A 27,545-nucleotide genomic window follows, 5' to 3' on the forward strand; every position below is an offset into this window, starting at 1 on the left:
GCTTCCCTAAGTATACAGGTTGGTATAACTCAACATTTTTTCAAGCAGTATCAGGACAGAGAAGAGTTAATGGGAAACTGCTGGTCAGCAGAGGAGACCTTGATGCTATCACAGTGGAGAAGAACTTGGCTTAGGAAAGAAAGAGGAGGAGCAGTACTGGTGGGCTCGGAGAGCGTCCTTGGCTGCCAGTGTTCCTGAAAAAAAAATTTTTTGTTAACTTCTCCGGCTACAATCAAAGATTCTCTGTTTCACACATTCATGCAGTTTTTTAACTGCAAGCAGCCAATTCCCTGCCACGCTGTTGGCAGGAACAGGTTTCCCTGTAGACCTCTCTGCCCACCTGAGCGTGCTCACCCCTGCCCCCTGCAGGAGCTGCTGGCTGGCTGTGGACCAGAGAACAAGGGAGGGAGGTGGCCTTTACCTTCCTTAACTCCCCTTTTGAGAAGTTTTTCTTTCAGAACCCAAAATCCTGGAACTGATCCACAGGGGGCTAGAGGCAGAGGCTGCCTGCCTCATCTCCAGGTCAACAGAGAAGGTCAATAGTCAAAAACAGACAATAAAGACACACAAACAGGTACCAGTACGGCTTAAACTTTTCAAAGACACGAACACATAAAACAGAACAGCAACATAGTAACAGTCAAAACACAGACCAAGACAAAGAGCGCTCACCCATTCATTCACACCTTTTTAAATCTCTAGACTCACAGTCTCTTCTGCAGGGAACCAGGGACACACATGTTTTATTCATTTTAAAAATTGAAGCAATCGCTGTTGTCCTTCCTTAGTACCCCTAACCTTTAAAATATCTGTAAGTAAATGTACAAACTCTAGAAATTTAAACAATTGTTGATGCCCTGCCTTAGCACCTCTGGCTTTTAAAATATCTCCTAGTAAATGTACAGATGTTTGCTGCTTCCTTGGTACATAGTTACTTTTTTTTTTTTTTTTTTTTTTTTTTTTTTTTTTTTTGGTTTTTCGAGACAGGGTTTCTCTGTGGTTTTGGAGCCTGTCCTGGAACTAGCTCTTGTAGACCAGGCTGGTCTCAAACTCACAGAGATCCGCCTGCCTCTGCCTCCCAAGTGCTGGGATTAAAGGCGTGCGCCGTACATAGTTACTTTTTACACTTATGATCAAATTACTTCTTTCTCAAGTTACTTTTTTATTTTACACTTATACTTGAGTTACTTCTTTTTTAAAGATATTTATTTATTTATTATGTATACAGTGTTCTGTCTGTATATATGTCTGCAGGCCAAAAAAGGGCACCAGATCTCATTACAGATGGTTGTGAGCCATCATGTGGTTGCTGGGAATTGAACTCAGTACCTCTGGAAGAGCAGCCAGTGTTCTTAACCTCTGAGCCATCTCTCCAGTCCTTGAGTTACTTCTTATACTTATTTTTTTTTTTCATGCTGCACAGCAAAACCTCATTTTTTCTTATATGCAAACCCGTTCATTTACTTACCTTTGTATTTACATCGCTCCGCTCCCGGTAAAGCTCGCCACGGATCTCCCTTTTACTGAGTGCACTCTTTCATCCTGAGGTGACCATCACTTTGTCCCCTGTGGCCGGCCCCACACTTGGCGCCGCTCTGGCAGAAATCAGTTGGGGTTCGTTGGGAGGGGGCGCTGAGGCTGAGGAAATGTCACTTTAAGAGAAATGAAGCAGAAACATAGGATAGATGGGAGGACTGAAGGTCAATACCAAACAGCCCCGAGTTCACTCTTCAGGCAGAAGGCAGGACAAAGAGCAGCACAGTCAGCTGACCACCTCCCTGCACTGACCTTGGGAGGAAGCTCAAGCAGGTGCATTACCTGGTTCAGCTAAGCAGCTTCTCATCTCTAATGAGTGCCTCTGGCTGGCACACACCAGCCCAAATCTTGATAGAAAAATGTGCTCTTTCAACTGGGCAAAAATGTTCTTTCTATGGGCTAACACAGATGTCAGACAAAGCCCTCAAAGTTACTGGAAGAAGCAGAGCAGGTAAGCTTAAACTCAAATGACTTCTTTAAGTCAGAAATGACTCCAGATGGAAACTGAGTCACACGTGGGCTCCCACAATTGAGGAAGTTGGGGCAGGAACTCAAGCAGAGGCCAAGGAGAAATAGCACTCACTGACTTCCTCCTCATGGTTTGCTCAGAGCTCTTTCTTACACCCCAGGACCACCCGCCCAGAGGGGGCACCCTCTGCAATGCTCTGGGTCCTTCTACACCCATCATTAATCAAGAAAATGTCCCACAGCCTTGCATACAGGCCAGTCTGATGGGGACAGTCCCTCAAAGGGGGTTCCCTCTTCCACTCTGACTCTAGTTTATTGCACGGGTCGTTTTGGGGGGGTGGCATATCTTTTGGGGGCTCTGGTCATCCCACTGCAGTTGCCTTTGGAATTTGTTCTGCTAGCATCTCCTCACCTGTAAGTGACTGCCCCACTAAAGGTTGTTGGGGGAAGCGCTACTGTTGACAAAATGCTCACTGCAAAAACGGACCCTAGAAGCCAGGCGGCAGGTGGCGGTTACCGATGTCATAATGTATGCCCAAGGATCCCAAATATAGGAGAGATTGATCCGAGTTACTAACTCCAGCTAGGAAAAGCAGGGTCTAAGTCCTGTGTTTGAGACGCTCTAGAGCTCCCTGCAGCCACTCCTGGGAACTCCAAAAGATTGCTGTTTTCTAAACACACACACACACACACACACACACACACAGAGCCGGGGTGGGGGGAGCCCTCAGCATGGTAAGACTGTGTGTGTGTGTCTGCACATGTCCCTTTATGCCCAGCTCATAGCAGAGAATTTTCTTGTCCCTAGTAGGAGTCCAACTAATATGGATCTTGCTTCTTCAAGTTGATTATCATGAGTAAAGGCAGTTAGTGCACAGAGCCCGTGAGAACAGTGAAGGCCTGCGCACCCCTCCACCATTGATCCCACAGAGCCCCAGGCCCCAGACAGACAAAGCTGTCCACCTTTTGGTGACTCAGGCTGGCTCTCTCTCTCTCTCTCTCTCAAGGGCACTTGCTAGATCTGCTGAAGGCCCGAGGGAAGAATGGGGCCATCGCCTTTCTGGAAAGCCTGAAGTTCCACAACCCTGATGTCTACACCCTGGTCACCGGGCTGCAGCCTGACATCGACTTCAGCACCTTCAGCGGTGAGAGAGGGAGCAGATGAGGCTGCCACACAGCATGTCCCTCTAGTCTGGGGTCCTGGCACTCTCGCAGCCCATGGCACTGGGAGAGGGTGGGGAAGAAGAAGCCCCTAGGCCTTGGGGGCTTCGAGGCCTATCTTTAGTGACCTTGCCCTATGAGGAGACTCTGGAGGGCAGCCGTACATGTCAGGAGTGAAAGATTGACCTTTCTGCTGCTTATGGGGAAGCCTAGTGTCTCCCTTGGCTTCTGTCGGTGGACACAGTCATGCAGTAAAGGCTTAGCCTGCATGGTGGGACATGTGGTCCCGTTTAGGAGCTGATGGATTCTGGCCTTTCCTGTTGAAAGATTTGGGTGTTAAAAGAACAGGCCTCTCAGGAAACTCAACTAACAAACCATGTGTTCTAGTTTGGTGTGACAGACGTATTCGTGAGTTCATCAGGCAGATTTATGTCTCTGCGGTGTTTTTCTTGGAGTTCCACAGACATAGCTAGCTTTGAGTGTAATTAGCTCGTAAGGGGAGCTCAATGAGAATGGCAAGGTCTTGTGGGAAAGCCTAGATGTGCAGTCAAAACCAAGACAAAAAAAAATAAGGAATTCAAAATAGCAGGAGGCTTTCAGAGACACCAATAAAGTAGGCCTGTAGGCTCGCGAGGGTCTGGCTAAGGGGACAAGACTCTGGGGGCTGAGTAGGAAGGGCAGCATGACAGAGTGACCGCCCATCTGCAGGTCTCATGGAGACATCCAAGCTGACCGAGTGCCTGGCTGGGGCCATCGGCAGCCTGCAGGATGAGCTGGCCCAGGAGAAGGCACAAAAGGAGGTGCTGCTTCGGAGATGCCAGCAGCTGAAGGAGCGCCTGGCCTCGGCTGAGGCCCGTGCAGAGGGCCTGCGCCAGCTGGAGCTTGACCACAGCCGCATGAAGCGTGAAGTCAGTGCCCACTTCCACGAGGTCCTGAAACTGAAGGATGAGATGCTGAACCTGTCCCTGCACTACAGCAATGCGCTTCGGGAGAAGGAGCTGGCTGCCACACGCTGTCACAGCCTGCAGGAAGAGGTACCCGACACTTGAGGACTCCAGTCAGGTGTGGGGGGAGTCCAAGCAAGACCCCTCTTTCTCTCTCTTTTTTTTTTTTTTTAAAGATTTATTTATTTATCATGTACATAGTGTTCAGCCTCCATGCATGCCTGCAGGCCAGAAGAGGGCACCAGATCTCATTACAGATGGTTGTGAGCCACCATGTGGTTGCTGGAAATTGAACTCAGGACCTCTGGAAGAACAGTCAATGTTCTTAACCTCTGAGCCATCTCTCCAGCCTGACCCCTCTTTCTCTTGACCCCACCTGGGAACCAGCCTCCACCCCAATCTGCAGACCTCCTGGGTTTGCCTTGTAGGGTGCTTCCCTCCAGGGATGCCAGACCAACACAGGGGGAGATCTTGGAGATCCACGTTTCTCTTGGTCTTCTGACCAAAAGAAGAAGGAAGCCAGCTTGATCTTGCTGAGTAGTTTGGGAGTTCAGGGCCTGGGCACACACAGACCCCTGGACCCTGCAAGTTATCTCAGGAAACTTTGTCTGACTGAAGGGTCCAGTTCCCGTGGCCCTCAATGTCCCTAGCCCTTGCTGGTTTGACCTTCTTATGGTGGTGTGGCCACTCATCTCTATGAGTTCATGTTCTCTCCATCAGAGGGATTCGCAGAATACAAGAGGGCAGTGACACCAGAGGCACTGGTGCCCATCAGTCTAACTGTAGGAGAGGAGCTGGCACCAGGCCCCCTTGGTCTGCTCAAGCCACTAGTTTAAACACTGTATCTCATCTGTAGTAAAATAAAGCTAAACTGACTGGGTGGCTGTATTTGTTACCGTTGTTGCTGTGGTAAAACACTGTGGCCAAAGCAACTTATATAAGGGCAGGTTTGCCTGGGCTCATGGCTCCAGAGGGTTAGGAGTCTGCCATGGCAGGGAGGGATGTCAGCAGGAGGCAAGGTGACCAGAGCAAGAAGCTAAGATAGCATCGCTTCTACTACAGACTGAAGCCAAGAGGAAGCTGAGTAGGAGAAGGCGCTATACTCTCAAAGTCTGCCCATAGTGACATCTCCTGACCTCCACCTGGGGACCAAGGTTCAAATGCCTGAGTCAACAGGGGACATTGTCACTCAAACCATCACAGAGCTTAAGAGTGCACACTGTTTTCCCACAGAACCCAACCACTTTGGTCCACACTGGGCAGTGTGTAACTCCAGTTCAGGGGGATCTGACGCCTTTGGCAGCTCCACTCCTATGCACACGCCTGCACACAGGCATGCACTCATGTGTGTACTTCAAATATTTTTATTTTATTTTGTTTTTGTGGTTTTTCGAGACAGGGTTTCTCTGTGGTTTTGGAGCCTGTCCTGGAACTAGCTCTTGTAGACCAGGCTGGTCTCGAACTCACAGAGATCCGCCTGCCTCTGCCTCCCGAGTGCTGGGATTAAAGGCATGCGCCACCACAGCCCGGCTTCAAATATTTTTAAATGTCCCTTCTTCCCTCAGGGTCTGGGGTTGCTCAGGAGGTAAACCTACGAATGGTGCTTTCAAAGCTTGGGGCTGAGGCTCTCCACGTGCAACCAACAGCAGAGGGGGGCAAGCTGCAGCTGGCCAATGCTTAAGGAGAAACCTTCCCCATGCCCCTCCCCCAACTTCCTCCCACCCAGCTCTACCTGGTGAAGCAGGAGCTACAGCGGGCAAGCCTTGTGTCCTCATGTGAACGGGAATCTAGAGAGAGGTCCCTGAGGATGGCCAGCGACCTGGAGTGCGAGGGAGAGGAACTGAACCGTCTTAAGGAGGAGAACGAGAAACTTCGCTCGATGACCTTCAGCCTGGTAAGGCTCAGTCCCTAAGGAGGCCAGTGCCTCCTGCCCATCTGGAAAGGCCAGGTCCTTGGTGTCAGTGGGGGGCTGTGGACTGTATGACTTCCCACAGGTGGTTTCACCAAAGTGAGGCTCAGTGGCTCATGCCAAACCCTTCTCTATATCGTAGGCAGGCCTTGAACTCATGAGCCTCCTGCCTCAGTACCCTGCCATAAATCTGCCCCACTGGGTCAGGTTATGCCACCCCCTGCTCATTCCTTCCTGCCTCCCTCTTGCCAACCACCCAGATGGTGATAGCATTAGAAACATTGTCCCTATATTAGCTTACCCTATGGGTTAATTTACTGTGGTCACATTGTTTTGCAATAGAAAAGGCCACTTATAAAAGATAGATTCTGCTAGGCATGGGGGTGCATACCTGCAATCCCAGCACTTAGGAGCCTGAGGCAGGTGATACCTTATTAAAATAAAACAAAGTATTGAAAGCCTGGAATGAGCCGGGTGGTGGTGGCACACGCCTTTAATCCCAGCATTCAGCAGGCGGCTCTGTGAGTTCAAGGGCAGCCTGGTCTACAGAGCGAGTTCTAGGACAGCTAAGGCTACACAGAGAAACCCTGTCTTAAAACACAAACCAACAAACAAAATTACTGGGAGGGGGTTACTGGAAAGACTACTAGAAATTAAGAGTATTTGCTATTCTTGCAGATGACTTAAGTTCACTTCCCAATATCCACATGGCACTTATAGCCATCTGGAATTCCAGTTCCAGGTATTCTAACGCCCCCTTCTGGCCTCTGCAGGTGTTGCACTCACATGGTACACACACATGCTTGTAGGCAAACAGTCATAGACAAACTCCTTAAACATATACCCCTTGGGGATGGGGCATGGCTCACTGCAGCTTGAGCTGGACTGTGTGTCACTCACAGGCCCCTCTGGAGAGTGCAGCGTGAAAAGGTCTGTCCTTTGTCTGGAAGCTGGGCTGGCATAACTGCTGAAGGAGAAGGTTGAAAGATTGTTTAGAATTGTCCCTTGAGGGGTTCTGTCTCCTTGACCAGTTACAGCCAAATGCCTATGTTCTCCCTTATGACTGGTGTGTGTGTGTTTCTGGGGATTAGACCAAGAGTCCTACACACACTCCAAAATGTATCCACAACCCTCATTTCATTTTTTATTTTGGACCAGCGACTATATTACCTAATGGGCCTTAAACTCATTCTGTAGCCTAAGCTAGCCTCCAACAACAACCTATATTAATAAGGCCACATTATCTAACATACACAAAGCCCTGAGGGCTCCAGTTACCCATTGGTGGGGCTCTTGGGAAGTTTGCTGATCTCATTCTGCACCAGGTGGAGAAGGACATTCTGGAACAGAGCCTGGATGAGGCCCGGGAGAGCAAGCAAGAGCTGGTGAACCGCATCCACTCACTGCGGGAGCGAGCAGTGGCCGCAGAGAGGCAGCAGAAGCAGGTAACACCACAGTGTCCTCCATCTTGGGCAGGTGCATTGTGGGGAGACTGGTTTATTCAGTCACCCACACAGTTGAACTCACTTAGCTTAGATAATTTGCTGGTACACCGACCTGTTCCTCCATCAGGTCCTTACTAAATGCTAACCATAGCCCAATCCTCATGGTCAGGCAAGCAATGGAGGAGCCCCAAGACACTGTCAAAGGCTTAGGGACCACAAGAGCCCAGGACTTAGACAATGGAGAGAAAAGAAGGCAGCAGTAGGAGAGAGTGAGCAAGGGGAAATCCCTTCTGTATTTGGGGCCATTAAACCGCATGCAACTCTGCACACACCCTGCACGCACAACTGCTGACTAAATCCAGCATGATTGACTCTGCAGCTTTGTGGACAGAACTCTAAACCTGTTCCTGCAGAAAAAGTGAATTCACCTCACTTCCCCTCCAAGCCCGTCTCCCTTTCTCCCACATCCCCATCCACCTCTTTCCAACTAAGGCCTCAGGGCCAATGAACGCCATGGATATGTCCCCATGTACAGTACTGGGAGGAGAAGGAACAGACCCTACTCCAGTTCCGGAAGACCCAGGTGGACTGTGAGCTGTACAGAGAAAAGATGACTACACTGCAGGGCCAGGTGGCCGAGCTGCAGAAGGAACGTGACCAGGTATCCTAAGCACTGGGCATGGCGGGCGGGCGGGGGGGGGGGAGTTTCCCTGCAGTAGGGGGGGATGCAGGTGTTTTCACTTGCTGGCACCAGGTTTAGGAAAACACCATCTCTACTTACCCCTACTGGGGTGTTTGTGAGGCCAAGAGCTGCTGGCGCAGGGGAGATGACTCACACTTCAGGGTTTCTTCCCTAGGTCCGTGGGAGGTCCTTCACTCCCCTGTAAGGCACTGACACCTGCTCTCTGTCATTCCCCCACCCCCACCTGTTCCTATCCATCGCAGATATGGGTTTTATTAAAACATAATAGGTTTGTATAATCAGTGTGAGCCCTGGTGAGTGCACACTGGATGAGTTAACAGTAAGCACCCTCAGTATGGGGCACCTCTTGCAGATCAGATGGCCTGTGATCGCTCAGCCCCCAACCTAACTGTTCCCACATGTCTGTCTGGGCTACAGGCATACACAGCAAGGGATGGAGCCCAGATGGAGATTTCTCAGCGCCTGGTGGAGAAGGATGCCCTGCGAAGGAGAGTGTTTGAGCTGACGGAACAGGTCTGCGAGCTGCGCACTCAGCTGCGCAGGCTGCAGGCAGAGCCCCCAGGAGGAGTGAGTGCCTCACCCCTAGAGTGGGAGGCTGGGTGGTGGGCTGCGTGGGTCACAGTGATGCACAGGAGGTGTTCACTCAGCTGCATATACACACGTACACACATACAGTAAATATAATCTACACATATGTATGTCTATATATGCAAATATTTGTGAACATATACTTGTTTTATGCATGTGTGTGTGAGTCCACACAATGTAAAAAGACTGGAAGGGTAGATGTCAAAATGCTAACTGTATATCTATATCTATAATCTATATATAAAATTTATTTTATTTTTATGGGCATGTGTGTGTATGTAAGTCATTTATTTTTATGGACACACGTGCATGCCTAAGCATATGGATATGCTCCATGTGCATTCAGCAGCCTGTGGAGGCCACAAGAGGGCACCAAATGCCCTGGAACTGAAGTTACAGATTGTGAGCTGCTATGTGGGTGCTAAGACTAGAACCTGGGTCCTCTGCAAGGGCAGCAAGTGCTCTTAACCAACCACTGAGCGACTCTCCAAACTGTAACTGCACATTTTGAGTTGGCGTTCAACTTTATTCTCTCCTCTAGTTGCTTCTTCATCCACCCTCATTTTCTTTGTAGCACGTAATACATACATGTAATATATACATTTATATGGATATAGGCAGGCATCACACAGCATGTCTCTGTGGCATGTAAACATACACATTTATATGGATATATTCATATATATACATACAATATACATACAGTATATTGTTTTTAAAACTAGCAAACAACAGCACACAAGGTACATGCTCTAGATTCTCTAAAAAGGCTGCATTGCTCTTTTCCCAAGCCAGGCGGATCTCATCGCCTTGGCGAATAACTACTGGAAGTACAGGGGCACCAGCGTGTCCCCCACAAGCTGAGATGGGAACCTGTCTGGGGGTGGAATTAAGGGGAAAGTTCCCTGGTCTAAGGAACCATCTGGCCTCTTTGGAAGCCTAAGCAGGAAGCTGGAAGCAGGGAACTCTGCCTCCGGGGGAAGCAGCGGCTTGTGAGGATGCATGCCATGTGCCCACCCGATGACAGCGACTGCAGCCTCCTCAGCTCCACTGAGGTACCTGCCCCCGCCCCTGCCCCCACCCCGCCCTCTGCTGCATTCAGCCAGACACATCATAGGGACTAAGAACCCCATTCCCACAGAGACGGCTCAGAACCATTGAGCATTTCAAATGGGAAATCATTCCCTCATGGTTCTGGGAGTTGGAAACCCAAAATCCAGGTGCCACACTCGTGTGGTTTTGGCAGACAGCCTTTTCTATCTCTCCACCTTTGCTTTCTCAACAATCCCTGGCTGGAAACCACCCAACCTCTGCCACCATTGTGTGGATGTCTCCAGATTTCCTTGCAGTGGTTCCTCATGCTGTGGTGACCCCCAGCCATAAAATTATTTTCTTCCCTACTTCATTACTGTAATTTTTGGAGATGGAGGTTTACCAAAGGGGTTGCTACTCAGAGGCTGAGAGCTGCTGCCTTAGAGGGTGTGTCAGACTGCTTTCCTGAGAGGAGAGTGTCAACTTAAGAGGAAAAGTTTGTTCAGAAGTTTCAACCACGGTGGCTCAGCCCCATCACTTCAGGCCTGTGGTGAGGCAGAACCTCCCCCACAGCATGGGGTGGGGGAGACCTCACAGCAGCTAGGAAAACAGAGAGAGAGAGAAACAGAGACAGAGACACAGATGTAGACACAGAGACAGAGAGAGAACCCGAAATGTCTCCTGCAAGGACACACCCCCAAAGACTGACTTCCTTCTGTAGGGCCTCCTCCTCCTGAAGTAACAACTCCCCAATAGCACCACAAGTTGGCAGTCAAGCCTTCAACACATAGTCTTTGGGGAACATTCAAAAATTTAAACCACAACAAAGACACTGGTGGATTTGCAGCCCACTCTGGCTTCTTAGCTTGATTCCACCTGTGAAGATCCTACATTATCTTCTTCTTCTTCTTCTTCTTCTTCTTCTTCTTCTTCTTCTTCTTCTTCTTCTTCTTCTTCTTCTTCTTCTTCTTCTTCTTCTTCCTTCTTTCTTCTTCTTCTTCCTTCTTCTTCTTCTTCCTCTTTCTCTTCTCCTCCTCCTTCTGGATTTATTTATTTATTATGTAGTGTTCTGCCTTCATGTACACCTTTATGCCAGAAGAGGGCACCAGATCTCATAGATGGTTGTGAGCCACCATGTGAGCCACCATGGACTTGAACTCAAGACCTCTGGAAGAGCAGTCAATGTTCTTAACCTCTGAGCCATCTCTCCAGCCCCGGAACCTACTTTCAAATCAGTTCACATTTATAAGTTATGGGGGATCTGAATTTCATGAGACATTATTCCACCCAGCTCAGTTGGTCCCTGCAACATGAGACCTGTGGTTCTGCTTTTGACCTTTGGCAAAGTGATGAACGTGGTCTCTTCACAGTGGCCATTCAAGTTCAGGATGCCCAGGGTACGATGGAAGTGCCACTGTTGTGGGCTGCCAGGGGCCGGAATGGGAATGAGAGGCAGGTCAGCCTGGAGTCCTCTTGCCACTGCCTTCCTGTATGATCCCAGCAGAGTCCTCCATGGTCCCTGCATCTGAAGACTGTATGTACATGCTCTCTGGCTTCTTGAAAAACTTGGGACAGAGAGGGAGCTTCCACATTCCAACTAGAACCCCAGGGACCAGTCAAAATCACACTCTCAGATCCTCCTCATCTTCACTGCCAGAGACCAAGAGCAGTGTTTCCCTTGGGGTTGTGGTCAAGATGAGAACCCCGGGGCTCAGTAATAACTCCTAATTTGCCCCCCCTCACGCACGTATGGCCTCTCTTAAATACCTGAGTGGGATCAGCTCTCCTGTCTAGCTTTCCCCCGCTCTCTAGAATGTGGCCATTTTCACTCCGGCTCCCACTGCTCCAGGCTCCTAGACCAGGCTCTGATGTTGACTATGCCATGCCCTCCTCTACTGGGTTTCTTTTTCACTCCCTCCAGGAAGTCTGCCACACCCTGGTATGGAGTACTTGCTCACTGACCTGTGTTTCCATCTGTCCTACACACACACACACCCTGGGCATGGTGCCTGTCCTCAGCAAAGGTCAGGATCCGTTTTCAGTGCCTGTTCAGAACTGACCCTGACCTGATGCCTCAGCTTCTCCCCTCGCCAGTCCATCACACCCCCACCCTGGGTCTCATTGCTTTATATGCACAAGGGCCACCACAATCTAGCATATCGACAGCAGGCACGCGACAAGCATGACTTACTGTCCCCCTCTCTTTTCTTCTCTGTGCTGTCCCTCTCTGCCCACTGTCCATCAGTCCCGGCAGTGGTGGGACCTGACTTCCACATCCAGTCGTGAGCAGATGGACAGCTTCCGCTCCAGCAGCCCCATGCCTCCCAGCCAGCAGTCCCTGTACAAGCGGGTGGCAGAGGACTTCCTGGACAACCCTGAGTCTCTAAGGTAGAACACGGTACAGGTTTAGGGTGTAGCTTGGAGGGGGTGCTAGACAGACAAGCACTATCTGGGCTTTGGAAGAGCGGCTCAGCTGGAGCGGGCCGTACTGCCTGGGTGTGCGCCAGCTCCCTGTGCTTTCTGGCAGCTTCCCAGAAGTCCTGGAGGTGCGTCTTCCGGGGGCTACAGGGGACGACACAGACACAGACCTGGAGTATGAGATACTGGATGGAGCAGGTGAGCACCGCCACACACTAGGATCTCTACAGCCGCTCTTTTCCTGGGCTACGGAACTGCATGGGGCGAGGGAGAACCAGGATCTCTCTCCAGGAATGGTAGAGAAACCAGAACTTGATCTCTGGCCTTGCCCTCCATGTTAGTCAGCTTCCACAGCCCAGCTGTGCCTTTTTTTTTTACACTTATCTTCTTATTTTTCCTGTAGAGATCAAGAGGGTGACCTCTTGACATGGCTCAGCACATGTGTTCAGATAGCCACAGACATAGGTGTTTGCCTCCACCGTCCCCTGCCCTCCCCGTGAACAGCAGGCACAGTACAGAGCTGCCCAGCACAGGCTGTATCTGATGGGAGCATCCCTTCTCCTGGGTGCTGTCCCCAAGGCTCTCAGCTCTCCTTATTTCCCCATGTTTGTGACTGAGCTGCTCCCTTGTCCTGAAGTCCACGAGCCTTTCCCTGATGGCGTTCTCACTTTTCCACCTCACACCTGGAGTCACACCTGGCTCTCATAAAGGTGTTTGACTCCTACTCAGAACTCACACCACAGCCACCAGAGGGCGTGAGTACCCCGCATTCAGCACAATGGGTCAAGTGACCTGAAATCTGACCCCTTGCTGGCTGCTGTCTCAGGGTCACGCACTGTTCCTGGCTCAAACTCCAGTACACCTGGGTTGTTTCCTCACTTTAATTTGGCTTTTAAGATAATCGGATCATTTTTTTGCTTGTGATCTGGGCTAAGGCCCTCAATAGGTGACACCTGTTAGGTCTCCAGTCAATACTGAGATCAGAATAAGGATATTCCTAGCCCAAGGTCACAGACTTCAAATAGGCATGCTGTGTCTGAGCTGGGAAAATAGCTAGGAGGGTGAAGTGTGTTCACTGTGTGTGCATGAGGGCCTGATCCCCAGAATCCATGTAAAAGCCAGGCATGGCAGCATGCCTCCATCTGCCCAGGCTGGGGATCTGGGGGTCCTCTGACCAGTGGGGCTGTAATGAAGAGCTCCAGGTTCAGTGAGAGACCCTGCCCCACAAAATAAGGTGGAAAGTGATGGAGGAATACAGCTGAAGCTGATCGCTGACTTACACACACACACACACACACACACACACACACACACACAGAGAGAGAGAGAGAGACAGAGAGACAGAGACAGACAGAGAGAACATTCTGGATATAGATACAGACAATGTAGTCCCAGAAATTTGGAGGATTGAGAATTCAAGGGCTATATAGTGAGACCCTGTTTCAAATTAATTACATCTTTAAAGTTTTTATCTTTGTTTTATGTGCATTGGTATTTTGCCTGCATGTATGTCTGTTTAAGGGGGTCATATCCCCTAGAGCTGGATTTGTGAGCTGCCATGGTGGTGCTGGGAATTGAATTGGAGTCCTCTGGAAGAGCAGTCAGTGCTCTTAGCTGCTGAGCCGTCTCTCCAACCCTTAGATTTGATCCTTCATTGAATTCAGAAATCTAGAAGTTAGAAACCTTCTCCTAAAATGTTGGCTGTTCAGGGATTGCAGAAGATGCTTGCAGCTCTCACCAGTTACTCTGATGTTAGGAAGATGAAATCAAAAGGCACAAAGGAGGGGCCACAGCAGGGGACTGAGCCAGGCTAGGGGTGGTACCTGAGACCAGAGGAGGGCTGAGGCTGCAGCATGGGGAGAGGTGAGGAGCTGGTGACCTTAGGTGCTGGTGGCCAAGCCTCCTATCTCCTTCCAGATCTCTCCCAGACAGAGGACAGCCTGCAGGAGTCTTTACGGAGTCTAAATGTCTCAGAGAGGTGAGCTACTAGTCGGGGACCCACACTGACTGGAGAAACAGAGCCTGGATGTGACAGAGCTGAGTGTGACCGCACCCTCTCACCATGGGGAGGTCACAGCACTTCCAAGAGTTGGGTCAGAGCAGAGACTCCCAGAACCCAGGGATTTTCTGACCCCTGTGCTCAGGTTGTGTCTGTCTGCCCACAGCAGTGTCCCCGTGAGGCGGAGACCAGCTCGCAAGATCCTGAGCCAGGTCACAGTGCTGGCATTCAAAGGGGACGCCTTGCTGGAACAAATAGGTGTCATTGGTGGGAACCTCACCGGTATCTTCATTCACCGAGTCACCCCGGGCTCTGCAGCCGATGAGATGGCCTTGCGTCCCGGCACCCAGATCATGATGGTGAGCCAGAGTGGGAGGCTGTGCCACTGCCAGGCTTCCCGGCCGGGGTAGGGGTGATTGGCGGGAGACGTGGTCTGGCTCTAACAGGGTCTCGGTTCTGTTCTGGGCTGACAGAAAGTGCTGCCCACATCTATTGACGTGGGTCATGGGAGGGAAACCCAGCCCCCTTCCCAAGCCTGGCAGTTCAGATCCTGCAGAGCCTGGAAACTCAGAGAAGGCCACGGGACTGCATCGATTCTGACCAGGAACCTTGGGGTTGTCCTGGAGGTGAAATTTGGGGGCTTTGTGGCTGTCACACAAGTGATCTAGCCCTGAGCTGCACCCCTGCATTGGCCAGGCTTGAGGAAGCCTCTCCAGTGGGGTAGGGTTTGGACTGTGGTCTCTCTTTAACTGTGATGATCTCATTGTCACTTTGTATAAGTACATGATATAAAATTCACCATTTTAACTACTGAGCTTCATTGCAAAATGTCCAAATCTGGACAGAGCACAAATATACATCTAAATGTAAAACATAAATTATTCTTATTAAGTGAACACATGAGTGGGGGAGGGTGATTTCGATGTGGTCTAACAGCACGATTTTCTTCAATTGTGTGTGTGCTTTGTGCATGCATGTGTGCATGTATGATATGTGTAAGTGGCGTGTGTATGAGTGTGAGTGCACAAATGCACAGACCACATGTGGCGGCCAGAGGACAACTTTGGGAGTCACGGTCTCTTCCACCTTGCTTTGATGCAGGCCCTCTCTTTTCCCAGGGACATTTATTTAGCTGGGTGTGGTGGCTCTCACCTTTAATCACAGTACTTGGAGGACGAAGGCAGGTGGATGTCTGTGAATGGGAGGCTAGCCTGGTCTACAAACTGAGATTCTGTCTCAAACAAATAAGACACATTTGTTTATTTACTTATTTGTCTCTGTGTCATAGAACATGTGGAGGTCAAAGGGCAGCTTGTTGGAATTGGTTCTCTTCTTCCACCATGTGGGTACCAGGGATTGAATTCGGGTTTTCAGTCTTTGGTGATGGGTAGCTTCACCTGCTGAGCCATGGGGGCCATGCCTAGGGTCTCTCTTCTCTTCCTCCTTCTAGGGTCTATGGTGTGTGTGTGTGTGTGTGTGTGTGTGTGTGTGTGTGTGTGTATGTGTGTTGGTTAGTTTTTGAGACAGGGTCTCACTGTGTAGCCCTGGCTGTCCTGGAACTCATATGTAGACCAGACTGGCCTCAAACTCACAGAGATCTGCCTGCACGTGCTGGAATTAAAGGCATGCACCAACCACCTTACCTGGATCTTCTATCTTATGTCTGCCTCTTGCAGCACCTACTCCAGGCTCTCCAGTGCAAGAGTCTCTAAGCTCCTGGGTCATTTCTCTTTCCCCACCTCACATCGCATTGTAAGAGTGCTGGCATTGCAAATTACCACCAGGCTTGCACAGATTCCCAGGGTTGAACTCAGCTGTCAGGCGTGCACAGCAAATGTCTTTACCCACGGAGTTGTCTCTTCAGCCCTGAAGCCGAAGTGTTCAACTTTAAGCCTTTTAAATGATTTTTTACATTATTTTTTTATTATGTGTATGGGCGTTTTGCTGACATGTATGACAATGTATCACGTGTATGTCTGATACCCATGGGAGAAGAAGAGGGCACTGGATGCCCTGAAACTGGAGTTGCAGACAGTTGTGAGCTACCATGTGGGTGCTGGCACTGAACTTTGTCCTTTGGAAGAGCAGCCAGTGCTCTTAAACATTGAGCCGTCTCTCCAGCCCCTGCTTTTAATTACTTGTATGAACGTGAGAGGGGAATGTGCACATGACTACAGGTGCCCGCAGGGGCCACAACTGGACATCAGATCCTCTGGAGCTGGAGTCACAGACAGTTGTGAATTGCCATGTGGGTGCTGGGAACTGAACCTGGGTCCTCTGTAGAACCAACAGGTGCTCTTAACCACTGAGCCAAATTTCCAACCCCCATCTTTAAGCATTTTAAAAATATCAACAAACATGCCAGGTGGGTTTGACCTCCATCGCTGGGGCTCACCTGTTGGCCCCAATGAGTGAAGATGGGAGTGGGCATTTCCCTTTAGAACAGGGTGTCCACAGTGAAGCAAGAGCCCCCCATTCCTGAAGAGCCCATGCACTCCTCATACAAGGTTGTCTCTTGTCCCCTTACAAGCGTAAATGTAGAGTCAATGAGAGCATAGTCCTGAGATGGACAGCTGTTGAGGAATCATTCACGCTGCGGACGTCCTCTGTGGCATTTGAGAGACAGTCATATCATCCCGGGCCATCTCTGGACTGACAGTCCTAAGATGTATCATAATATGCACATACAGTAACACAGAAACACATATCCCCCTAGACTTAACCACATGAACGAGGGAGGCATCATGGAAGCCCCACCGGGCAGGGCTTCACAGATGGGGAGGAACAGGTGGGACACTCCGGCACTGCGTGGGTGAGGATCGTGATGCGACCTAACAGCCCCATGACACCGAAGAGTTGGGCCCCAAACATACAGAAGCCTGATCTAGAGTGATCCAGAATGTTCTGGAACGTCCTGAGATCTATTTTTGACAACAGAAAGGGGTTATGACAAAGAGACTATCCTTAACAGTGAAAAAGTCGTCGATGGACGATTCTTCAGGCCGGGACTGTGTATGATGCGTTTGTGTGCAGCCCAATGCTGTAACAACGCTATCCCCACACACAGCTCACGACGAGGGATTCTGATAGGCCAAGGTGGGTGGGTGGCTCCACGCCCACCCCATCTCAGCTGCCACACTGTCTTGGTGAGAAGTCCACCTTCGTGCTTTGCCCTCAGGTGGATTATAAGCCGACAGAGCCATCACTAAGAGCCACTCTGGAGAACAGGACTCTGGAGCAGGCTGTGGGGCTTCTCAGGAGGGTGAACGGTTCCTGCTACCTGACTGTGAAGATCAACACTGAAGGTACAGGCACCGCCCCACACTCGCTCAGCTCTCTGGGCCCCTCCTGTGACCCCAAGCCCTGTAACTGCTTGCACCTCCAGAGCCCATGGCTATCAAGAGCCAAGGCAGTTCAGCCAGGCTCCCCCTGACTCCCCAGGCTCCAGTGAACGGGAAACTTCTCTCCATCCCGCTGGCCAGCACCAAAGTGGCTTTCATGACTTTCCCTCCCACTTTCACATTCTAGAACCTTCCTCTTGTAAGTTCCCTGGTGTAGGATCATCAGTCACAGATGTCTTTTATCAGGTTATAAGAACCTAATTCAGGACCTAGATGCCAAAGTGGTGACCTCTGGGGATTCTTTCTACATCCGGGTCAACCTGACCATGCAGAGGAATGGAGGGGGAACGCTACACGCACACTGCAGTGATATCCTGCATGTCACTGACACCATGTTCCAAGGCCAAAGCTGCTGGCATGCCCATCACGTGAACCCCTACACCATGAAAGACACGGAGCCTGGCATCATCCCCAACTATTCACAGTGAGTAGCTGCCACTGGCTCTCCATGTCCCCACAGACGTTCCAAGGACAACACCTGCTTGTCCCAGCTCCATGCTGAGGTCCCTCTTGCCCAGGAGGAAGCACAGACCTCCCAGAATTTTCCCTGCCCTATAGCAGAGCATCTACCCGAGAATAGAGTGGAGGAAAGGTTAACATGTAAACGTGGGGGTCTCCAGGTGGCGGGTACCCTCTCTGTTATGTGCCCTGGTTGCTGGCTCATTAGCTCCCATGGGGAGGGACCAGTGTGGGACAATTAAATTAGCATGTCACTTTCAAAGGCCAGGTCTCGTCTCTGAGCCCTGGGGTGCAGCACTCCTGTTCCCAGCCTGGGTACCAATCACTCTTGGCCTGCTCAGTCAGGCTGCCAGAGCTTCTTTTCCTCCATCTGCCCAGGGCTCAGCAGCAGCTCTTGGCCCTCATCCAGGACATGACTCAACGGTGCACGGTTCCCCGCAAGGTGAGGCTCCCGCCCCCAAGATGGGCTGGATGGACGTGGATGCTTTGAAATCCTGTGTGGGTGTGTGGACCACTGAGCTGAGTGGGGCAGTATCTGGACCCTTGGGTACTCACCAAGCCTTCAGAGGCCATGTGAACATGCCCGTCTCCACTCTCAAAGCAGCTCCTGTTCTTCCTCACTCTCCTGGTCCCTTGTCACCAACTCACCTCCCCTTTCTTGTTTCCTCTGAGGTCGGGCACCTTGTCCTCTTGGGACACAGAGCACCTTTCTCTCTGAGCACCCACCTGTCCCTGAGCAAGGTGCTAGGATGTTCCTGCCTAGAGCACGGCCATGCTAAGTCGGGAGGGGGCCTGCTCTTCTCTCTGCCCCTTGCACCCCTTCCTGCAGAGCCCCGTTGCCTGAGGCCCCTCCCCTGCCTCCCACCCCCTGGTATGGGTCTTGGGAAGCCTGGTGGCTCCATGGCACAGCCTGGTTGTTCAGAAGCTGTTCTGGATTTGCTTATGGGGCAGGCTGCCAAGATAGGGAGGGGGTGCCAGGCCCCAAGCCCAGTGTTGATGGCTGAGCCTTGTGCCTCTCCTGTCTCCCTGTTCTTCCTGTGACAGCCTTCCGGAGGACCACAGAAGTTAGTAAGAATTGTCAGTGTGGACAAAGCCAGAGTCAGTCTTCTGTCTCCGACCTGCGACCAAGGCCAGCCTGCTTCAGGCAGGGAGGAAGGTGAGACCTGGCCGATTGGCATGGGGACCATGTGGGCACTGGGGTCACTCCTGGGCAGTACAATCAAGGTGGTGTCTCTCACGCCAGGGGCTGTTATTTGTTTATTTATTTATTCTTATGTATGGCTGTTTTGCCTGCATGTATTAATATGCACTATATCGTGTAGTGCCTCTGGAGACCAGAGGAGGGCATCAGATTCCCTTGGGACTTGAGTGGCCTTGAGTCAACCAGATGGTAACTCTGCAAGAGCAGCCAGTCCTCCTAACAACTGAACCATCTCTCCAACATCTGCCGCACTCCAGGCTGTTTTTTATGAATCATGATGTCTACATGCCTTTTTAGACAGCAACTAAGAAACATATTTGATGTCCTTTAAATAGCCATGCCCCCCTCTGAGACCTGACCCAGTGAAACTATACAAAAGCTACCAGCACACAAGTCTTCTTGGAACAGTAGACACTACCAGAATCCAGCATTATACAAGGGAGCGTCACTAGGTCAACAGTGTGTGCACAAGGTCATATTAGGGTCGAACTGGCATAGGACTCCAGGGGAAACTGCACAACGAAGTTGATCAGAAGTGAGTATCGTAGAAGACAAATTATTCATTTTCTCTCAAGAAAGTTTGGCTGCACAATCTAAGATGGATACCGAGACTAAAGACTTGACTGTTTTTAAGGACACTTCCTGCCCTTGTGGAGGACCTGGGTTTGGATCCCAACACCCAAATTAGACAGTTTACAACCATCTGTAACTCTAGTTCTAGGGGATCCAATGATACCTTCCGACCTCTGCAAGCATTAGTGCACACAGGTACATAAATACATACACACATACAGGTAAAACACTTATACACATAAAATAAAACAAATTAAAGAATAAGATAGATGTTGAAGAGAGGAGCAACATAACTAATCCAGGAGAGAAGCTGAGGGTCCAGGGGGGAGGACGCTGAGGACCCTGTGGCCGAGGAGCAGGGCTGAATGGAAGGCAGGACTGACTTGGTGGGGAAAGGGAGAAAAGGATGTGAGCAGAGGGAGGGCCAGGGTGAGAAACAGGGCCCCGCTACAGCCTTCCTTCAGGAGGAACCAGGCTCCTGCTACCCTCAGAGGCTCATCCTGAAGAGCTGCGAGCTCTGTAGCCTGCCAACTGTGCCGGCATGCAGCCAGCTGTGTCAGCGTGGCACTGAAGCAGGGAATGTCCTGTATCCGTCCCTCCCCAGGGAGAGGGGCAGAGACACAGGTGGGCGGTGCTCATATCCTCTCCTCCATAGGTGGCTCCAGCGCATGCTTCTGGGCAGAGAACTGCTTCACCCTGGCCCCATACACCCTGGTGCACCCCCACAGGCCTGCCCGGCCCCGGCCTGTGATCTTCGTGCCCAGAGTAGTTGGGAAGATCCTGAGCAAAAAGCTCTGCCTCCTCCAAGGCTTTAAGCAGTGTCCTGCAGGTACGTGCTCCTTGGTCAAGTGGTCAGAAGCTGTCGGTCCTGGGGTGGCGGTGAGCAGGTTCCATGATATCAGAACAGAGGGCCAGAAGCTGGGACACTGAGAGGTGATGATTGTCTCACAGATCCCTGGATGTCTGCCCTCAGGGTCTCAGCAGAGCCTTGCTGTCTCTGGGGGGCTGCAGGTGTGGGTCTTTCCTGGCTCTTCCAGGACCTTAGGGGTGCAGGAGGTCCTCACTCCCATGTTGGCTTTGGTCATTGCTGGTCTTTTTCCTTCTATGTGTCTGTGTCTACACATGGCCATCTTAGGGTTCATTATCACCCAGCATTGTCTCACATAGAACCCCATTTCCAAAGAAAGTCGGTGCGTTCTGGGTTCTGGACATTAGTGGGGTGGGTCATTATTTCTCCCTTCAACACAGTCACACTGAAAACAGGATGTACATAGCAGGGTCAATGAAGAACCAGCCAGCAGGAGATGAAGAAAGGGAGGCAGGAGCTGGAGGCAGCGAGGTGGTCCAGCTGGCCAGCCAGCATGTGCAAAGGCCCGGAGCACAAAGGACATTGGGCTGGAGTCACTGCTCCGGTGGCCAAGGGGCATGGAGGCCAGATGTCCAGTTCTATAAAAACCCTGACCGTTTTTTTTTTTTAATATTTATTTATTTATTATGTATACAATGTTCTGTATGTGTGTACGCCTGCAGGCCAGAAGAGGGCACCAGACCTCATTACAGATGGTTGTGAGCCACCATGTGGTTGCTGGGAATTGAACTCAGGACCTTTGGAAGAGCAGGCAGTGCTCTTACCCGCTGAGCCATCTCTCCAGCCCCAACCCTGACCGTTTTTAAAGAGGGAGCCTCATTGAGGCTTGATCTTTGGACACCTTTCTCGAAAGTCCTGAAGTCTTGGCCAGGGTTTGGGGATGGCCTCAACTCCTGGACCATGGGGACCCAGGATTCCCAGCTGTTGCGGTGGTGGTGGGGGACTCTCAAGATGTGTATAGCTGGGGTGCCTGAACAGACAGACATAGGCTAGGAAGAGGGCAGGGCCATGAGAGCTGCCCAGGAGGTCCAGATTGGGTTCTTCACCTCAGAAGAGGCCATCTGAGGCTGCCTGGAATTCTCTACTGTGTAGCTGTCCTGGGCACTCTAGGATGCTTGACAATACCACTGACACACAACACACACACATATACACACATACACCACAAGCAACACACACACAATGAAAAATTGCCCAGTATCCCTGGGACCAGGACCACGCTGGGTGGAAAAAGTGATTTAAGGGACTGGTGGGAATCCTCAGTGTTAAGAGTTGGATCCATCTATAAATTTGGAGCTTACGAAGTGATGCTGAGCATTGTCCATCTGTCTGTCTGCCTGCCTCCATCTATCCTTCCCCCAAACCTCACCTGGCCCAGAGTTCATACATTCCATGCTTCTGGCTCAGGACTTCTGGTAGGAGGCAGGGTAGGTTTCTACATGGCCCCTGTGGGAAGCTTTTTCTGAATGTGGTGGGGGACCTCCAGTGTGGGGCTCAGCAGGGCTCCCTCAGGACCCCAGTGTATGATCACCCCATCTAATGTCACCACCAGAGTACTTGAGCCAGGAGGAGTATGTCACCTGGACCCAGAGAGGGGATATCATCCAGGAGGGAGAGTCGATAGGGGACCACCATTGGGTCACCCGTCATGCTGTGGAGTCCCTCATGAATACGGTAGGGGAAGGGTTAAGAAGCTACTCTGGGGGTGGCAGGCTTCCAAGGCTTGGGAGGAATTTGGGGATTCACTTGTGGGGCCCTAGATACCCAGCTTCATGCTCTATAGGAGGGACACGGAAAGACCCAATCCTGTTTCCATCATCCATTGGTGATGCTGGACTACCACTAGGTGGGCCTTTGCCTCACTTCCCTTATTTGGAATGTTTAACAGATGTTTGTTAATAAATGGAATAAGGCACTCGGGAGGCAGAGGCAAGCGGATCTCTGTGAGTTCGAGACCAGCCTGGTCTACAAGAGCTAGTTCCAGGACAGGCTCCAAAACCACAGAGAAACCCTGTCTCGAAAAACCAAAAAAAAAAAGGAATAAGACTGTCACATTTCACAGCTCACAATGAACTGTCAAGTTCATACTTACACAAGGAACCGGAAGCACAACACCCACACACCCAGACACACACACACACACACCATGGAGGGTGACAGCTGGCATTGTCTGATATTTTTTATGTGCATTGGTGTTTTGTATATGTATCTATGTGACGATGTCAGATCCCCAGAATTAGAGTCACAGGCAGGTGTGAGCCACCATTTGGGTACTGGGAATTGAACTCAGGACCTTTGGAAGATCAGCCAGTGCTCTTAACTGCTGAACCATCTCCCCAGCCCCCACACTGTCTAATTCTTAAGGTTGCACACCATCCAAAATCTATTTAAGTTCCAAAAGCTTGCAATTCCAGATTTTCCCAGGGTCAAGTCAAAAAGACATCACCTTTAAGATCTACAGCAGGTGCCCTGATGGGTGCCAAGCTCGTCTCCTCTATTCAGGTCTCTTCTACACAGCTCTGAGCCTGCAGCATGAGGTTACTCCCGCTTCCTCCCAGACCCAAGGCCCATGAGCTGAACTTGCTTTTCTATGCCCTCCCAAAGAGCACCCATGCCCTGCTGGATGTCCGGCTGGACAGTGTCCGTGTCCTGCACAAGATGGACATTTTCCCCATCATCATCCATGTTTCTGTCAATGAGAAGATGGCAAAGAAACTCAGGTGGGTGCTTGTTGAGGGCTGGGCAGTGGTGCTGGGCAGCAGGGTCTCAGCAGACGCCCAAGCTCTGGAAAAGTTTGGCGTGTGCCTCTGAACACAGTAGAGCTCTATCTATCCCAGCCCATAGTTGTGTTCCCACACCCTCTGGCCAGAGGTCCAGCTTCAGAACCTGTGTATCCCCTGCCCAGGTAGACTGAAGCTGCTCAGTGCCTGGATCCCCCTGCCCCCTCATCACTTGGTATCTGATGGGGACAAACAAATCCTGCTGCCCATTTGCTCAGGAAGTGTGATGTGCTCTACACACCCATTGGTGGGTGCCACTTGCAGCCAAGTCCCGGCATCTTTATGACCTTCCCTGGGTAGGACTCCATGCTTGTTCCCAACGGCATTTTGATGCACGCGGAGTCCTCTACAGACTCTGTCCTGGACCCCAGCAGTGCTCTGTACTGAAAAGTCTCATTGTGCACTTTGCTGGCTACCTTGCTGTCCTCATGGTGACCGCCTTGCTTTTCAGGAAGGGCCTGCAGCGGCTTGGCACCTCAGAGGAGCAGTTCCTCGAGGCAGCCCGACAGGAGGAGGGGGAACTGGATAGAGTGCCCTGTCTGTACAGCAGCCTGGCCTCTGACAGCTGGAGTGACCCCGACAGTCTGCTCAGCTGTGTGCGCCTGGCTATTGCAGATGAGCAGAAGAGAGTGGTGTGGACAGAGCAGAGCCCCTGCTGAAGCCCGGACCTGGCTTGGGACTGTGGTGGCCTCCACGTGTCTGTCGATGCTGTCAGCAAACAACCCCACATCCTTCTCTGGTCAGGGTCTAACCTCACGAGCTCACAGCTGTCAGAGGATAAATGATGCAGCCATTGCCACACAGCACGGCCTGGGCTGATAGAGGACTTAAGATCATTCTGCCATGTGGGGTCCTTCCCAAGACCTGCTCAGGGACAGTGCCCCAACCTCCTGTGACAATGAGGATAGCTTTGTGGGGACTGTCCCCTCCTTTTACATTTCTGATGTCAAAGGATCCTGCAAGCTCTCTGGAGCAGTCATCCCTGCCCAGGGCAGGGCACAGACTCTGGAGCACTGAGGGCATGGCTGGCCCGTCAGAACTGCTAACAGACAAACGCTGCCACAGACACCTGCAAACGTCTGCCATGGCAGACGACCTTAGTGGCTCTTTGACTCATGACCTCCTGTGCAACTCCAAACACCAGTTGCTTTGGTAGATGTCCTGGACAGAGCCAGTGGACTCTTCCTGGGTGAAGAACTGACTCTCAAACTGACATTACCCTCTGATCCTTCTTGGGATGCATTATGACCAGCTTGGGTGAAGCTGCCACCTAGCTATAAATACGTAATTTTGACAGAATATATGAGTCTCAGTGTCTAAGATCTAATGTGCTATTATAAAGTTCTGTGAACTATTGTACTATCATACAAAGCTTCCCAATGCAAGGGCCCATGGCTCTCCCCACCTCCCAGAATGGAGTTGATGGGGCAGTGGGGGCAGACCCAATAGAGGGGTGGTGGGGACAGACCCTGTCCTTCTAGGTTTGCAGGCTGTGCTTCTGACCCTTGGCAAGTGCAGGAAGGGAAAGTCTGGGGCTTTGTATGAATGAAGGGCAAGAGAGGGACCACTGTCACACCTTGTCCTCAGTCACCCTCAGAAAGGACAAGCTGAGCCCAGAAAGACCACAGAATCAAACTCATCAGTTCTGAGAACCAGTGAGATTTCTGACCAAGCTTGTACTTGACAAGGGTAGAATGAAGGCAAAAGCAAGCCCAGGGCCTCGTAAGGCTTCCTCTACACCAAGGTTGGTTGCAGGAGTCAGTGTGGTTCACCCACTGACCACAGGGCACACAGAAGCCCTGTGCTCCTATTAGAATAAAGAACCTGAAAACATCCATGGGTTCCAGAAACCAGAGGGCTTCGAAACCCCAGACCTTACCCCTTTATCTGCAGGTCAACTTGGGATTCTGCCCACCCAAGTTTGCCCTAGAACTCCTGGGTCAGTCCACGCAGATGTGAGGACAGCAGTGTCCTGATGTGGTGACAACCTGGGGAGTGCATGCCTGAGTTCCTCTCCAGGAGGCAGGAGTGGCATCCCACATTATAGGGGCCCCTCCTCAGAAGGGTGTGTAGAGGGTGGGGCTGTTGGCACTGACTCCATTGTCCTTCCCTTCGTGTCTGAGGAGAGGCAGGCTGGCAGCTGCCCAGGGACCGTCAGAGCTCATTGTGAAGAGGTCGGCACTGAGGAGTGAGCTTTTCCTCCAGGATCCCCTCAGGGGCGCACACCCAGGGGTCATGCGTCTCCCACTGCCACTTAGTCAGCTGGGCTTTCAGCATCTCCAGCACTTGCGAGAAGTCTGGGTCAGCGGCCAGGTTCTGTGTCTCTCGAGGGTCCCGGCTGACATCGTAGAGTTCCCAGCGTTGCCGGTAGTAATAATGGTGCAGATCCTTGTACCAGCCCGTGGGCCGGCCAGCTGTGGTTCGGTTCAAGAGGTCCTGGAAGATCAGCGAGACATAGAAATCTTGGTCAATGGGAAATGGCATCTTGAAGCTGAGGTTGTGAATGAGGCGGAAGTTCTGGTGGTGTACCGAGCGCACGGGATAGGACATGGTGACCTCATGGTGGCTCTGGCTGCCGAAGACGGTGGCCCAAAGGGGCTCTGCCTCCAGCGCTGGCAGGAGGGATCGGCCTGTGAGCTGGATCGTCTTTGAGCCAAAGATGGCGTAGCTGGGATATGGAATGGAGAACCAGTCCAGGATGGTGGGGGTGAGGTCTGCAAAGAAATAGCCCTTAGCAGGGTCCTGAGGGACACAGGGCCCTTCGGAAGGGTGAACCTGAGCCTCTCTGGAAATCCCACGGGCACCCTGTGTGATCAGATCACCAGCGGGGAGGAACAACCCTGGACTGCACCTCTTGTCATTGGTCACCTCTGGCCTGCGGAGCCCTTAATGGTGGAACCAGAGGATCCGGCTTCCTGAGAACTAGGGCCCCTCTAAAATCCTATGGATCAGAACCCTGGGTAGGGAGGGCTCATCTGTAAGTTTCTTTGGCCATGGTGTTTGATCATAGCAAGAGAACAGTAACTAATATAGCTACGGAGCCATGTCTTCAGGGAATGACAATTTAGTTTTATTTTACTACAGATGAGATAGTGTTTAAACTAGTGGCTTGAGCAGACCAAGGGAGTCTGGTACCAGTTCCCCTCCTACAGTTAGACTGATGGGCACCAGTGCCTCTGGTGTCACTGCCCTCTTGTATTCTGCGAATCCCTCTGATGGAGAGAACATGGACTCATAGAGATGAGTGGCCACACCACCATAAGGTCAAACCAGCGAGGGCTTGGGACATTGAGGGCCACGGTGTGGCCCGCCAAGACTCGACCAGCGATGAAATGAAGACCACCGACACAGGATCCTTCTCTATCACGCTTTATTGAAGTGCACTCAGTTACAGTTGACTGGTGGAAGTAGGGGGCCCCGAGTGGCGGAAAGCGGCTGAATATATACAGGGAGAATGGGCGTGTTCCGAACCAAAGAGACGGGGCCGCATGGGATTGGATGCAGCTGTTGCTGGGTAGATCAAGAGCAAGATCAGGCGGTAGAGACGTTGGTCTAACACGCCAAAACACACTTGTTCATCAGGCTCTCAGCGCCATCTTGTAATGGCAGCGATAGTTCGCCACATCTCCCCCTTTTTTGTTTGATTAGAGAAAGAGACCTCCAGTCATGGCTGAAATTATAGGGTTCCCCCCTGGGCAAAAATGATAATCTCTGTTTTTCCAGGGACGGGAAAATTAGTCAGAGGAAACCCGTCTGCCTGGAGCCATGATTCCCAGGGTGGCTCACCCTGTGCACTCTGTGGTGCAAGCCACCCGGGTAAGGCAAGCCGTTCTTCCGAGTGCAATGGGCAACAGGACCCGTCGGGTGCAAAGACACGGCTTAAGTCTCTTTAAACATAGTGAGCCAAGCTTGGGGGGATGTGCCAGCCTCAAGTGCAGCGAGTGCTCGGACAATTGCCATCTTCTCCCTTTTGCGTGCTCTCATCATCTTTATAATCAAGAACAGTGCCACCATCAACCCTGCACACATCAGCACACCAATCACACCAACCCCAGCCCAC

At 51.3% G+C, this 27,545-nt stretch overlaps 1 protein-coding gene across 1 annotated transcript in view; it reads left to right on the forward strand.

Annotated features, from left to right (window-relative positions):
• Card14 (caspase recruitment domain family member 14) overlaps window positions 1-24,371 on the forward strand; it is a 32,793-nt gene extending 8,422 nt beyond the window's left edge. The window contains exons 3-21 of the mRNA XM_057775946.1: window positions 3,012-3,149; window positions 3,874-4,199; window positions 5,836-6,003; window positions 7,344-7,463; window positions 7,999-8,124; window positions 8,584-8,733; window positions 9,693-9,809; window positions 12,032-12,174; window positions 12,314-12,402; window positions 14,122-14,182; window positions 14,370-14,562; window positions 17,382-17,508; window positions 17,791-18,028; window positions 18,442-18,505; window positions 19,108-19,219; window positions 20,493-20,666; window positions 22,258-22,379; window positions 23,310-23,425; window positions 23,937-24,371. Coding sequence (XP_057631929.1) covers window positions 3,012-3,149; window positions 3,874-4,199; window positions 5,836-6,003; window positions 7,344-7,463; window positions 7,999-8,124; window positions 8,584-8,733; window positions 9,693-9,809; window positions 12,032-12,174; window positions 12,314-12,402; window positions 14,122-14,182; window positions 14,370-14,562; window positions 17,382-17,508; window positions 17,791-18,028; window positions 18,442-18,505; window positions 19,108-19,219; window positions 20,493-20,666; window positions 22,258-22,379; window positions 23,310-23,425; window positions 23,937-24,144 — 2,792 coding nt within the window. The 3' untranslated portion in view covers window positions 24,145-24,371. The remainder of the gene's footprint in view (window positions 1-3,011; window positions 3,150-3,873; window positions 4,200-5,835; window positions 6,004-7,343; window positions 7,464-7,998; window positions 8,125-8,583; window positions 8,734-9,692; window positions 9,810-12,031; window positions 12,175-12,313; window positions 12,403-14,121; window positions 14,183-14,369; window positions 14,563-17,381; window positions 17,509-17,790; window positions 18,029-18,441; window positions 18,506-19,107; window positions 19,220-20,492; window positions 20,667-22,257; window positions 22,380-23,309; window positions 23,426-23,936) is intronic.
• The last annotated feature ends 3,174 nt before the right edge of the window (window positions 24,372-27,545 follow it).

Source organism: Chionomys nivalis, chromosome 7, assembly GCF_950005125.1.
Source record: "Chionomys nivalis chromosome 7, mChiNiv1.1, whole genome shotgun sequence".
Taxonomy (NCBI): domain Eukaryota; kingdom Metazoa; phylum Chordata; class Mammalia; order Rodentia; family Cricetidae; genus Chionomys; species Chionomys nivalis.